Source organism: Pelecanus crispus, chromosome 1 (assembly GCF_030463565.1).
Source record: "Pelecanus crispus isolate bPelCri1 chromosome 1, bPelCri1.pri, whole genome shotgun sequence".
Taxonomy (NCBI): Eukaryota; Metazoa; Chordata; class Aves; order Pelecaniformes; family Pelecanidae; genus Pelecanus; species Pelecanus crispus.
Window position 1 is genome coordinate 153,806,545 of NC_134643.1, and position 14,412 is coordinate 153,820,956.

General features: G+C 42.1%; 1 protein-coding gene across 1 annotated transcript in view; it reads right to left on the reverse strand.

Moving 5' to 3' along the window:
* The window catches only part of AFF3 (ALF transcription elongation factor 3), a 282,997-nt gene that overhangs the window by 165,382 nt on the left and 103,203 nt on the right, over positions 1-14,412 (reverse strand). Inside the window, exon 4 of the mRNA XM_075716381.1 lies at positions 14,168-14,212. Within this exon, the coding sequence (XP_075572496.1) occupies positions 14,168-14,212 (45 nt within the window). The remainder of the gene's footprint in view (positions 1-14,167; positions 14,213-14,412) is intronic.

Below are 14,412 nucleotides of genomic sequence, written 5' to 3' on the forward strand. Positions count from 1 at the left end.
GCTGGTGGGCCAATCATAACTTTACAGTACTATTACTTGTTTCTGGCTTTTTCCTTATTGAAAAGTTTCCTATTTACCATTTCCCAACAACAAAATACAACAAACTTTAATCCCTCTTAGCTTTAGTTGTAAAAAAATTCATTGTCCATTTCAGCAAATCGACTGGGACCCCTCTGTAGTCAGTGAGGAGAAAGGCATCTTCAGAGGACAATTTGTCCCATCCTCTCTCCCTTGGCTACCTAGGGAGATTAAATTCATAACTTAGATTAGATATCTATCTTCAAATAACTACAACAAGGTGAGATAAATTCCATCTCAACTCATCATCTAACTCTCACACAGTAGAAAACATCTTATTTTATATGCTCTCATTTACTTTAGACTTTGGTAAACCTGTATAATTTAACATGTTATGTTTAGAACAAGGAACATGTTAGCGAATTCACTTTTACAAATTTAATAGCAAACTATCAACTTGTGTAGAACCAGCAAGATGAGTAATAAATGTTACAAGAACAGCTTTAGGCATTGCATATTAATAGCTGTGGTAGAATTGACTTGCAGTGCCTTGGTTCTATGATCAGCAACAAGATAATTAGTAAAATTATCCTGCAAATTCATTATCTTGATTCCTTCCACTTGTGCATTTTATTCATTACATATCAAAATGAGGAACTTTGCCTCCAGACAGATAACCAGAGTGTAAGTGTCAGACACAAAAGGTCTGAACTTTCTTTAAATATGCTTTAGTAGATGTGACCTTAAATAGTCTCCGTGATACCAAGGAATTCACAGTCATTATTCCAAAGAGAAGAAACCCTGTAACTTTGCAGAGAAATGCAGTTGTGAATTTTATAGGCTTTCTCACACCTTAATTCTATTTTGAGACAAATGACTTAAACACTGGATAATCCTGGGACATAACGATTTCTTTCTGGCCTAGTCTAAATTCACCTGTAGTGCTGTGCATCACTCTCCATGCTCCTTGTTCTCCCACTACCCAGATCCAAGAACCAGCTGAGCTACATGGGGACTCCCTTCAACCCATGCATCCAGGGTGGGTTTGGGCTCAAACTAGGGTGCAGGAAAGTTGCATGGACTGATGTACGCAGGTCTGTTGCCCTGCTGTACAGTTAGGACGTAGCCAGACACGTGAGATCAGAAGTACCTCTTGGCCACCACCTGTTTAGACGGAGTCAGATGGACCAACAGTGTTCTCTTAAACAAAGTATTACATTTTGCAGATCCTTACGTTTCACGTTTTAGGTCTGCCAGGAGGTTCGTGCATCTCTGCTGCTTGGAACTAATGCAAAGAGTTTAGCTGTCAGTGCTGTGCCTGTTTCGCAAGGGGTGCTCGAACTGGCTGCCTCTGCCACTGAACTCAGGGCTGGGTGCCTGCCCCTTCTAGGAGTCAGTGAACAAGAGCAGGCGGCAGCATGAAGGTGATTCACAGCAGGAGCCTGACTTCTTGCACACCAGAAAAATAGGGCAGTGCTTGGCTGGACTGACCCTGCAGCCATCTGGATTCAGAAACAGCAACAGAGCAGTGGAGAGACGAGCGGACGTGAGCTGGAGAGGAATGGCTAAGAAGGATGTGTGTATGATCAGCTGCATTTTCCCTTTTACCTATGCTGGCTTCAGCATTTAATTCCCCTTATCTTTGCCTCACAGAACGCTCCATTTTCATATACTTTAACACACTTTATGTTGTAGGATACTTAAAGTGCTTTTATTTTGGGATATGAGCTTTGTAAAAGTGCATCTGCCAAGCCAACAATGCTTTAAAACCCTTGCTTTGCTTTTTAAAGATGTCTAATTTTTACTTGATTCTATCATTGCTGCAGGAAAACTCATGCACAGGGTGAGACATGGCCTTAAAAATTTAGTAAGAGCGGTATCTTTTGTGGAAAAGTTGAGGACACAGTGCAATGGTTCCACCATAATTAGGTACCTCTTGCTGGCCCCAAATGCTGCATGGTTCCTAGGATATATTCCACAATGATTACCAATCCCATGGCCGAAACACAGGCACTTGAACAGACAGAACAAGATGTATCATGGATCAGCCCATTTCTGCATGTGTTTAGCTTGCTAGTACTCGCATACGCTATTTAACTGGCATGGCTTTTTCAGTGCCATATGAATTTTGAATTAACTTCTGCCAAGTGAAGCATGTGAGAAGGGACATTCTCAAGCTGGATTTGCAGCTTTGCACATCCACAAAGCTGCTGCAGCCAGAAATGCTGCCAGGGGCTACATGAGAGTACCCAAAGCACAGGCATCCCTGGGCAGGCTGGCTCCTTCCCTGGCATCATGGGTTCAAGAGATGGGACACCGAAACCAAAGACTCCAGGTCTGTGTCTGTCTCAGCTCAGAACTCCCTCCACCTGTCCGTCCAACCTGTGTGGTTTCTGCTGGCAAAGAGGGACAGAGAGAGAGGTAAAAAAGCAGACTCCTGTTGGTTTGTTTTAAATTAGAACTCACTGAAATTACAAAAAAAAGAAGAAAGAAAAAAAAAAATCCATGAAAGCCTAGATGACAAGATATGGAAAGGTATATACACCACAGAAACAATAACTGATAGGGAACATCCTTTACAGAAGAGAACATTTGATGATTTGGGGAATCTGCCTATGTATAATTTATGAATTCCTTATGGCTGTTTTTTACTGTGTAATGCTTTATATGCCATGTGCTAAGAAGACAAGGAAAAGAAGTTAATGTCTGCCCACAAAAAGGTCCATAGCTAAAGATTATCAGCACCTGAATAGGTCTTACCCAAAGAAAGCAAAAGGTTAAGGGCCATTTTTTTCCTCTGCCTCTCCACAGGGGTCTAGATTTGGATAGTGGAAAATCCCAGACAAGAGAAAAAAAATATCAGATACTAACCCTGGGTCTTAAAAAAAAATCACAGAGCCTAAGTGACTCCTGTGAGACTCCAAGAGCCCAGAGACAAAGGCAGCTTGTTTAGAAGAGAGCCCGGGGGCAGCTATCTGAGCAGGGAGACACCAGGGAGGATGAAAGACGCTGCTGCCCGGGAGGGGAGGGAGAGGGAAAGCCAGGCTGAGCCTGGAAGACAGGGTGGAAATGTCATCTTCAGATGCAAGGGAGCTGAGGAGTGACAGCAAAAAATGATGGGGAAATTTAGACGAGGCAAAGCATGCAGATCTTTTATTGCTTTGTCTGGAGATGTACGCTGCTTCTCCAGCTAATGGGGAAAAGACCCAACCATCTATTTTTTGGGGACGACTGCAGAACTTGCAGTGGTCACATAGCCCGGAAAACGTGATGCATATGGCAAATTCAGGTAGCCTACTCAGGCTAAGGGAAGCTTGCATGCCTGTCATGCCTGTGTGGTGGGCTCAAACACAGCAGGCTGAAGACTGTCTGTCCGTTTGGGAAAAGTCTGAAGTGCCTGGAAGTGAGAAAGTGAGCTCATGCCCCTGTTCCCAGGAAAAAAAATTTCTTCCAGCATCGTCCTTCCTACACTGTGAGGCCACGGCAGCTTCCAGCTTCCCCATGTGATGAACAAGAGAGGGAACCAGCTGCCATGACAGCAACTATATTTAGAAGTCTATTCTGCTATTGATGCATATATACCTGGTTCCTATTGACTATAATGAGAATTATTCTGACAAACCACAAGGAGAATAGGCCTTTTAGGATTCAGTTCGTACTAATGAAATGTCTAAGGAAAATTACCCTCTTTTTGTCCATGCTAAATTATTCCAGCTTTTCATTAATACTCATTAAGTTTCTAAGGGTTGGCATTTTTAGCAAAAAAAATAGTTTTCACTGACAGAAAAAAGCCACCCAGATAAATGAAGAAAATGTTTACTCAATTTAATAGGCATAATTTTCTCTTTTGGTGCCCAATTCAACATCAGGATCTGAAGTCAACAAAGGTTGGATCAGGGTCTACAATTTTTTTAATTGGGCTCTTCTCATTTACACTGGAATATGTTGAAAACTCAGGGCTATAATGAACCATTACATATGCGTACATGCAACGCTAGGAAAATTAATAATGTCTTGAATTTGTTCGGTATTAATTCAGCATTCATGAGTAAATAACAAATAACTTGATAATATTAATGAAAAAAAGCCTGTGGAAAACCCACACAGCTGGAAAGAAACTTTTTTACTGCGTGAAGCCCACTTTCTCTCCCACCAAGCTATTGTCATTACTCTGAATAACTTTTTTCCCCCCAAGGGTAAAGTGACAGGCTTGCAATTTCTATATAAAATTGCATGTTTTTTAACTGAAGTTTGTATGCAAGCCTTTTTATGTCTGGGTGACTTTAAGCGTAGTCAATATTACTGTAAAGAATATATATTTTTAATTAAATTAATTCTGTTGGCAAAAACGAAGTTTTCAGAAACTGTCAGAAATGTGATGGTTTGTCACCATCTTCATTATAACTTGTCCAGTGGTACTGTTTGGAGGACTGAGTCAGAATCCCATCATTTAAGGTGACATCAATAATTTGTACATGAAATAATTGGGTCTTTTTCCAAGTACCTCACTTTTGAAGCACAGCTGATAGCATTTTCCTTCCTAAGCGACTAAATCCAAAATAACTCTAAGAATGACACAATACACCATACACAGTAAATGGCATTTAGCGCTAATCATAAAGGACAGATACTATGACATTTTGGTTGGTGAAAACTTGATCAGTATTCAGTCGGTCTCTCTTAAAATATTCACTTTGCGTCCCGCAGAAAAATGACTGTGTATGTTCTTGTCTTTCCTTCAAAACCAGTTTTACCTTTCACATTTTCAAAGAAAAAAACAACCCAATATGTCCCAAGGGCAATGAACTACGATGGCAAAAAAATGCCAAAATATGCAGAATAAAAAATGTTAGAGATTTTCAATCACAATTTTTGCAGTGTGGCTAGTACTGTATTCTCCAAGATCTTTGAGTTTGTGGGAGGAAGCCCAGCACATTGTATAGAAAAGCTAGACCACACCTCTCCCAGCGCACCGACAGGCCCACATCCCTGAGCGCTGGCCCACGACTGTGCGTATCACTACATTGCTGACACCAGCACAGTTTTGACCGGGGCCAACTGTTGCAAAGAAAATCCCTGCATGCCCAGGGGCCTCTCCCAATGGGCAGCGTGGGTAAAGCCACTCTGCTTTGTGGCGGTAAGAGAGTTTAGCTCTTTGGACACCAGCCATGCTGCGCTGATTGGCCTCAGGGTAAGAGAACAGTTGTTAGCCCATTTTACTTATTAGTATAGACATTGCAATGGAATATTCTTGAAAGCGATTTAATTTCCTTTTAGCAGACTCCTCTTTTCTCCCACAATTTCCTTGAAGTCTTTCTGCCAAGTGAAGCTAACTGCTAACTCATGTGTTGCTCCTAAATATGATTATGTAAGATTAACAAAAGAATATTTGTCTCAGCTCCCAGATGAGGAAAGCTGCCTCTCTCAGACATAAACAGAGAGCTCATGCTTCCTGGCTCAGACCAAAATGTGACAGTGGTGGGAGAGTTCCCGCTGATCATCTCCAGTTGTGGAAAATCAGGCACCACAGAGGAATTTCCTAGATGTAAGAGCATGTCTGCTGAAAATATTAGTGTAGGAGACAGGAAAAGGTGCACGGCTGAAGTACATGTGTAACGTCGGCCTCTGAAACCTACGACTCCATCTAATGCAGGTTTTCAGAGACACATCTTAAGGTGGGGATGGCAGTAGGTCTGTCACCCTGTGGGCTCACAGGGCAAACCGGGGTTGTGTCCTTAGGTGTTGGGGACCATGGAGCAATGACTGCCCAGCTCTGCAGCCACAGCTGCAGTCTACAGCCCAGAACACATGCACACTACGGGAAGCCCTCCGTCTCTCCCTCCCCTACTCCTCAGCCATCCCTGGAAACATGGCGAAGAAAATGGGAACGTTAACCTAGGTGGAAAATACATCATATAACAGCATCTAGTTGCATTGCCTGATGAGTCTGCTTCCTTAATGCCCACTTAATCAAGGAAGAAACCACTGTCACCATAGAGTTTACTGGAGGATGCCATGATCTCACTTCGTTTTGAGTGAATCTTACCAAGGGGGTAGAAAGTAGGCTGGTGTCTAAAGGTGGCAGCTGAAGGCATCAAACACCAGGCTCCCAGCAGTGCGGATACCTGCTATTACCCAATTTTTATTTTTCTTTCATTAGGACTGATAGCACAGATCCTTTCTCGTATTAATATGCATAATTCTGTTGACCTCAGAGAAGCTGTGGCAGGGATATACAAAATGAGGATCTATCTGGCCCTTTGCCATTAATAACAAGGAATCATTTCTCTGTATTGGAACAAGATGGTGATTGTGCCTCTTTTCCAGCTTTGTGAAACACTCTAAACAGAGAGAAAAATTAGTAAGTATTTTACTGTATTATTTTTGTATAACAGAGAGGCTGGATAATTCATTCTGGATTCTCTCTTGCTTTGTCAAATAACAGGGTGTATACACTCACTACAAAACAGCAATTTTGAAAATTAATTCCACCACATTAGCACGATAGTGTTATACCAGCTCTTTTATGCTGGTCTGCCTTTTCCTAACACAAAGCCTTTGAACATTGGCTACTTGTGTTCTAGAAAGAATATGGGTCTCTTTCCTCTGTACCACCTTATTTGATTCAAAACAGATCAGATTTTGCTGTATTTGAAAATGTCAGTGCCACAGCACATTGGTGGCTAATGTCACGGAAAGTGCCTCCGTGTCCTGCATTGGGACCTGGAAGACTGAAAGGCAGATTACCTTTGAGTGGCATTTGTTGTAAGTCTTATTCCCACCGTAAGAGTTTCTAGATTGATCTCCTATTTCCACTAAACTATTTATAGTTTTTGCCTTTTTAAGGTGATATTTTTTCATTGACATGGAGATTTATTAAGTTCAAGGTTTAAATATATAGCACACTTCAAACCTCAAACTCTGAGACACTGTTTTCAACAACAACAGTGACAGCAGCAAAGATCCAAGTGTAACAATTCAGGGGGGCTGCTGATGTACAACTAATTAATGGTTGGTTGACATTATCGCTGCTAGTGTAGCATTTTAGCGCCATTTTATGTGGTGCTCTGTACCTCAGATGCTGTAAGTTAACAGCCAGGGAAGCGATGTTTACATGTCTGGGTTTAACGTGTTGGCTGTGAAGGTTTATGGACAGTTGAAGACCACAATGTGGGCAATAAAAAGGATGTGCCATGCATGGTACCCAAACCAGTAGCAGTTTCTCTTCAGATGAGCTGGTGACAAATAACAGGTCACCTGGAGAGAGACTCTGATGACCTGAGAAAGGCCAAAAAGGGACAAAAGCTGCCAAAGTGAGGAATCTGCCCCAGCCTTTTGGATGGAGAAAGAGGTAATAAAAAGACCCTGGCTGCAGTGGACACACAGAGAAGGTCCAAGGCACCACATACAGACGGTGTATCCTGAAAGCTGCCAAGGTGTGAGGAGTCAAGGCGATGATGGTGTACACAGGTATGCCTCCTCTGTATTCACTGCAGCTTACGTGGACAAAGGCAAAATATCTTTAGCTAGCTCTGGCACTGCTGCTAATTTTGCTTTAGCAGCACAAGGTACCATACGGACTGCTAATTATCACTGAGAAGCTGGAGAAGCTCCATGCAGAGAGCTTGCTGAAGCTCCACGGTGCTGCCATCCACACCACTAGCAGTACCGAGGCTGGCCGGAGGAAAGCTGACCTGGGTAAATTGCTGCAGACAGTGACTGCTGTAGATAAGATATTGTACAAACGAGCTGGATGTCATGGTGTGGTAAGAAGGGCAATGTTAATAGGTAAGTGTTGGAAGTTGGATTAGATGGCTTGAACTATGTCTTAATGTTTCTGGGATTTAGTGCCTTGGGTGAAACATGTTTTCCAAACGCTCTTCGGTATGTTTTTTCATTTATTTGAGTATGAAAGACAAAAAGAATAATCCTGAAGAAATGCAATGAACAGCATACATCAGCCAAAATAATGCTTTAATTGCTCTGAAATTTAGGATACCAGAGGCAAAGCCGTGCTGTGAAAGTTCTCCTGAAAGATTGCAATGAAAACAAATGATATTTTATGCATCTGATACATTTTTAATATGATTCTGACACTTTGGAGTACTTCTGTATTCAGTGAGACCGAGCAAGGTAGTGTCAGCAAACTGGGACTGCTTCTAAGTCTCCATACCTCCTCTCTTCCCCATCGCCTCTCTTTCGCCTGAAGTTGCTGTGTTCCTCCTGAAACTTTTCCAGGAGTTTCCCCCCAGGCTCAGTCACAAAAGCCAACCCGAATTTCCCCAGGAAGGTGCCGTGCTGAGGGTGCCCTTCTCACCTCCCTTCCACAGTTGCCCAGCAATTTCTTTCCAGCAGTGAGACTGCAATAAAATGCTCTGCTAGCGCAGAGGTAGCTATTGCACCAGCGCTGTGCAGCAAAGTGGGTCTTGTTCCACCTGTAGGCTTTTCCCTCTGCTTTGGAAAGCAAGAGGAGTGTTTAGAAATATACTGCTGATTACCATATTTGTGTTCTGTAATTCTTCACATGTCCAACTCCACCAGGAGCTTAACTGCAGCCAGTGGGATCTTACAGTCATTAACATTTACAAGGCAGCAGTTCACAGTTGTTGAACTAACAACCTACCTCTAAGAAACTGATTTTTCTCCCCTCTAAGTATTGACACGTGCTCCACTGACTGTGATGCTTATTCACAGTGACAGTGTGTTTGGTAGGATTTCATGTTTTCACAGGATTTGTCTTGTGCAGACAGTTTCTAATTTACCTCTACTCTTGTTTTAATTCAATCAGCTGATGGAGTGCAGCTGATCTCACAGCACATATGGCTGTTCATGTTTGAAAAAAACCCTGAATATTTGATGGGTTGATCCTTAATGCTTTCTGCTAAAGAATTAGCAAGCCTGCTAATGAGCCAAGGGATCCCAAGTGGGGAAGGGGAAAAATACAGAATTAGATTCTGGTTTCATTCATTTTTTTATGTTGCTCAAATAAGAAGTACTATGCTTTACATACTCTGATTAGTTTCACAGGGTAGAAAGATTCAAGTAAATTACTATCAAAGCCATCACACATAAAATGTCACGTTTTCATTAGCGGACATCCTGTGGCCACGGGGAGTTACAACCTATTTGCAAGGGCACCTGCGGGTGCTCCACCCCCTTGCAGGAGGCTCACGGCACCAAGCAGAGTTGTCTTTCACTGGGAGGGATGTTCGCAGCTAGAGTCTCAGTCCTTTCGCTGCCTCCCCAGCTGCTTTTTCTATCTTCCCTGAAACAAACTTATCTGTCCTCCACCCCACACCCGATCCTGCCTCCCCACTGCTCCATGCCATCCCAAAGGAGGTGGCTTCTTCCACATTAACTGGTCATGCTTGGTTTTCATAGAATCACAGAATGGTTTGGGTTGAAAGGGACCTTTAAAGGTCATCTAGTCCAACCCACCTTGCAATGAGCAGGGACAGCTTCAACCAGATCAGCTTGCTCAGAGCCCCTTCCAAGGCAGCACTCCAGGTGAGGTCTCACCAGAGCAGAGCAGAGGGGCAGAATCACCTCCCTTGACCTGCTGGTCACGCTGCTTTTGATGCAGCCCAGGTTTTGGTTGGCCTTCTGGGCTGCGAGCACACATTGCTGGCCCACGTCCAGTTTTTCTTTCACCAGTACCCCCAAGTTTTCCTCCAGCCCTTTCTCTGCATTCCTGTTGCTCTCCTCCATCAGCTTCCTGTTGTTTCCGCATCCTGCAGCCAAACACTGTTTGCAGGCTAAACAAACTATGTCCGTCTCTCCCCAGTTCAATGACACCTCTCATGTCAACACACACAAAAAAAAGAAGGGAGTTCACAAGGAACATCTTCAATAATTAAAAGCTTAGCTTGCCTGTGGGTTTCCTTTCAACAAAGCCACCGCAATGCTAGGAAATCACAGCTAAGACTGTAAGAACAGCCAGATCAATCTCCAACCACTTATCTTACAAACCAAGAGCCGCCTGCACCTGACACACTCCCTTTCTCTTTAAATCCATAGCAAATATATTCAGAGTGCATCTGATACTGGTTGCAACAGTTAACCTAGTGGAAAGGCAGGACTTTTGCTGCTCCCATTTTTCCCATGTACTACAGCAAAATAAATACTTACTCCAAACCCCACCAGTCACAACAAAATACACAGTTCCACACACGAATAGAATCAAATAGTCATCAGACAAAATTATTAATCTTGCTTAGCAAGCCTGTCTTTTAGTGAGGAATTGAATAGGCTGGCTTTGGTGGTGTCTCAGGAACTCAGGTACCAACCGCTCAGGGCATGGTGGAATAAAGGATATTTGTGTAGCCTTAACTCTTATTTTCCACTTCAAAGTTTTCTACCCTGTCCTCCACCAACAATGTGAAAGCTTACAAGGAATTGCCTTTTACAGCTACCATCAAGTAATGAGGCTTTTCTGCCTTGATTTGACATTACATCTGTAACTTGGTCTTACTGGAGTTGTTTACATCGAAGGCTTTTTTAGAAGTTTCACTATCCTCGACGTGCGTGCCTGCAGCTGGACAGAGAAGTCACTACACTTTGAAGAAGTTGCTACAAATCAGTGCATGGGGTTAGATGAGGTTCAGGATTCCTGCAGTGATTATAAACTCAGCAGGAGTCCTTACAACAGCTCCGATCTCAACAGGGTTACTGTCTTGTTAATCAACCTCCTTCAGGACTGGAAGCGGTTCTGCGTCTCAGTTCTTGGGGGCTTTCTTTGGAAGCTGCAGTTCCGTGCAGAATGATCTGTCAATTTACAAAGTCTACAGAGCTCTGATACATTTGGTAAAACAACATCAAAAAAGGATAGACTTAAGCCTTGGCACCCTGCATTGAACCAGGCAGCACAAAGACTACAAATTCTTGTCACAGCTAGTGCAAAATAAGATTTAGTGATTTTAAAGCTATGCCTTAACTGATTTTGCATCCCAGGGTCAGATGTTAGCTCTGGAAAAGTCCTGAAACCAGAGGGTGACAAGATCTGTGCCCAAAGCAGCAGTTGCTCCTCTCACCTGCCAGGGTAAGGAAGCACAGGGAAGCAGACGGAGCAGGCTTGGAGCACACTTTGGAGCCCTTGGTCTTGACTGGGGAAACATGGTTATGCTGTGGAAGCAGCTACCCCTTGGAAGAGCCACAGCCTGACATGTGCAGGGACCACACTGCCTAGAAAGAGAAGATGTTTTCTGCTTTGTGTTGTGCAGGAGGCAGCTAAAATAAGGTGCAATGTTCCTTAAAAAGATAAATTTTAAACATCTTCTCCCTTTTGCTGATGATCCGTAGAGTAGAGTGGCCCTTCCTGTCATAAACACATTTCAGAGTGCCAGCATAGAGCCATCTTTTCTGAGGGGAACAGAAGGATTGCAGGACCTGTGGCTTTTTATTGTCTGCCTCTGGGCACCCATACAGGAACTGCACATATTCTGTCTGAAAAGGAGCTAAACTTTGGCTTTACTATGAATAGCACCTCCAACAAAAACATTGAAATGGCATTCCTTATAAATAGTCTGTTTCAGAAAACCAGAAAATCTGTGTTAAAACTGAATGGATCTGTTTCCATTCAAAAAAGAGGGCACGGAGATGGCTGGAAAAGTCTGGATGCCAGTAATTTACAAAGGGAGTAGCAATGGCACTTTATTACTGTTGCTGCTTTCGCTAATTATCAGTAACAGCAACCACTTCTGATACAGATTTGTATTGTGAGAGTACCTAAGAACTGCTTTTGTACTATACAGCAGTTCCCCGATAGGGAAAGTTCACTTTTCAGGACAAAAGAGAGCAGATGGATACATCTGGCCTGACTGGGCACTACAAGGGACAAGTGGGACGATGTTCAAGCATGAGAAACAGTGGTATAGCCCTGACCTCACCACTGGTTTTCCACAATCCTTGTGAAAAAGGAAGCTCTTAAGAGATGATCTGAAGGTAGTTATGGAGCTAATTGGGAAAGCGCTCAAGGCTGTTCCCAGATCTGATGGGAAGCATGGGAGAAATTAATTGATGTAAAACGTAGCAACAGGGTGACAGAGGCTGGCATCACCAGGTAAGCTAAAGTGGGAGCTATTATGTTAGCACAAACTAGTAGACTTGAGGCCTTAAAATCAGAGACAAATAGCTGTACTTGATGTGATAGAGAAGGAGATGACAGTGGTGAGATGTAAAGACAAATGTCTTTGGGCAAGATGTCAAGCTAGGAAAATGATCTGTGCAGCAGCGTGAATGGAGGCGGGTAACACGGCATTTGTCAAAACCAAGGAAAGGATGTTGCAGCAATCAAGGTATGTAATGAGAATTTGGACCTGAGACTTACACCTTTATGAATAAAGAGCTTCAGCTAGAAATGCTATAGAGTAACCGTCTGCAAGATTTACACGTAGTCTTAGACACAGAGACACAAGGGAAGTTCAGAATAGAAAGTGATACCCAGGTTGCAGACCTGGAGAACGGACAGATTGGAGAGGCTACCCATGATGACTGAGTATTCATGTGAGGACAAGAGCTAAGGGATGAAAATGGTGCACTGTCTATTTTACCCATGTTAAGCTTCAGCAGAGAGTGAGATATTGATGTGAAGTGTAGTATTTGAGCTGTGGGTTGTTTTATTCAGTTTTTAAGCAAAGTGAAAGAATTTGTGAATAAATCCTCACAAACAAAAGGGTCTTACCCATCCAAGGATGTCCTGAACGCTTCATCATGAAGCTTCGTGAAAATATTTCTTGAGGAATGATCCCAAGGGAAAAAAAAAGAGAGAGCAGCAGCTGTGTTCACTGGTTTGGAGATGCACCTTACCGTCCCTAGTCATACAGTGCATTTTTCTTTTCACCTGGGGTCTCTTACATATCCATGTTCCTCTGTGTGGAAGGAACCACGTCTCTTCCATATTTCTTGGCTAGTTGCACAACCAAAGGAGGAAGACTAGCTGCTTTGACTGTTCATTTTAAAAGGCTTGCATAAAAAAGGGGTGAATGAGCATCGCATCACATCGTACACTTAGTGCATCATGAAAAATGTAAAAAGCTTTCATGAATTATACTATCTGCTACTAATTTGTAACAAAACAGCAGGGACTGACGCTAAGGCTTGTTGAATATGCGGTTCAGCCCTACAAAAGCCTACTTTGTAAACGTTAGCTAAGTAAAAGCTCTGCCAATGAAGTCATAAGCAATCCATCATCATTACCCTTCGATAAACTCTTTGTCCAGTTTAAGAATTAAAAACTGTATTTAACATATTCAGGGAGAATGGAGAAATGCCTTTAGAAACAACAGGCGTAATGCACTACTAATCTCTAAACCAAATATTTGTAGCCCTGTGGTTTATAAACAATCTGAAATATTTGGGTAGTGGCTATCCAAGAGGTGGAAGCACACACAGTAATAGGGAGGTTTTACCGTTCCATCTACCTTGTCTGGTGTTTCACTCGCTGTTACATCAGGTTTATAAGCATTGCGAATTATTGAATTATCAGTTTAGAAAAAGAACTGAAAAAACCATGAGTTAAAATATATGGAAATGCTTCATTGTTTATAAATCTGCCTCAGAAAATAATCAATATCAAAGTTCATTCAAGCCAAGATCTGTCTGGATGTGTATTAATTTGCCCCATGAAAATAAACTAGAAAGTACTAAGATAAAAGAAATAGTAATGAAATATGGAAATAACTACGGATTTTGCACATTGTCATTATGTAATGCACATAATGGACATAATGACATTACATAATGGATTCTAATTAAAACCAGGTGGAAAATGACCTTCCTAGACCTCTCTTCAAAATTAAGATTTTTGACAGTCGTGATTAATGGAAACATGCACTTTGCATGGTTTGTAAACCTGAAACATCATTGTACATTTCAGTTTATAATTTATCCCATTATCTGCTTCTGCATGCATGAAGGTCAGCCATACTGGCACAAAGTAGCAGTGAAATCCAGAGGCTCTAGAAGGTTGTTTCACAGATTTTTCAATTATTTTTCATGAGGAAATAATTTTGCCTACTTTTTCCTTAGAAAGATGACAATCTAAAAGAGTAATATTTTTAACAGCAGTAATTGCAATATTCTTGTTATTCTCTCATCTTTTTAGAGTAAACAAAATGGCATTGGAGGAAAATGTTTTTTTAAGGATTCCTACCCGCAATATTTCTTCAATGCAGCTGTTATCTCCTGTTCCACTGTCCTGTAAACAAAATGAGAAAATAGTTTGTTTGTGTTTTAAAAAGAAATAACAAATAGCAGGTTTGAGGACATGGTTGTCACATGAAATATAGTCCAAGCTCTATTACAGTTTCAAAATGAGGCCAAGTCTTTCCAGCATCTGAAAAGTTGCACTGCTTATAATTCTCCAGTTATGCCCCATCGGCACCGCAGGAAGAAATA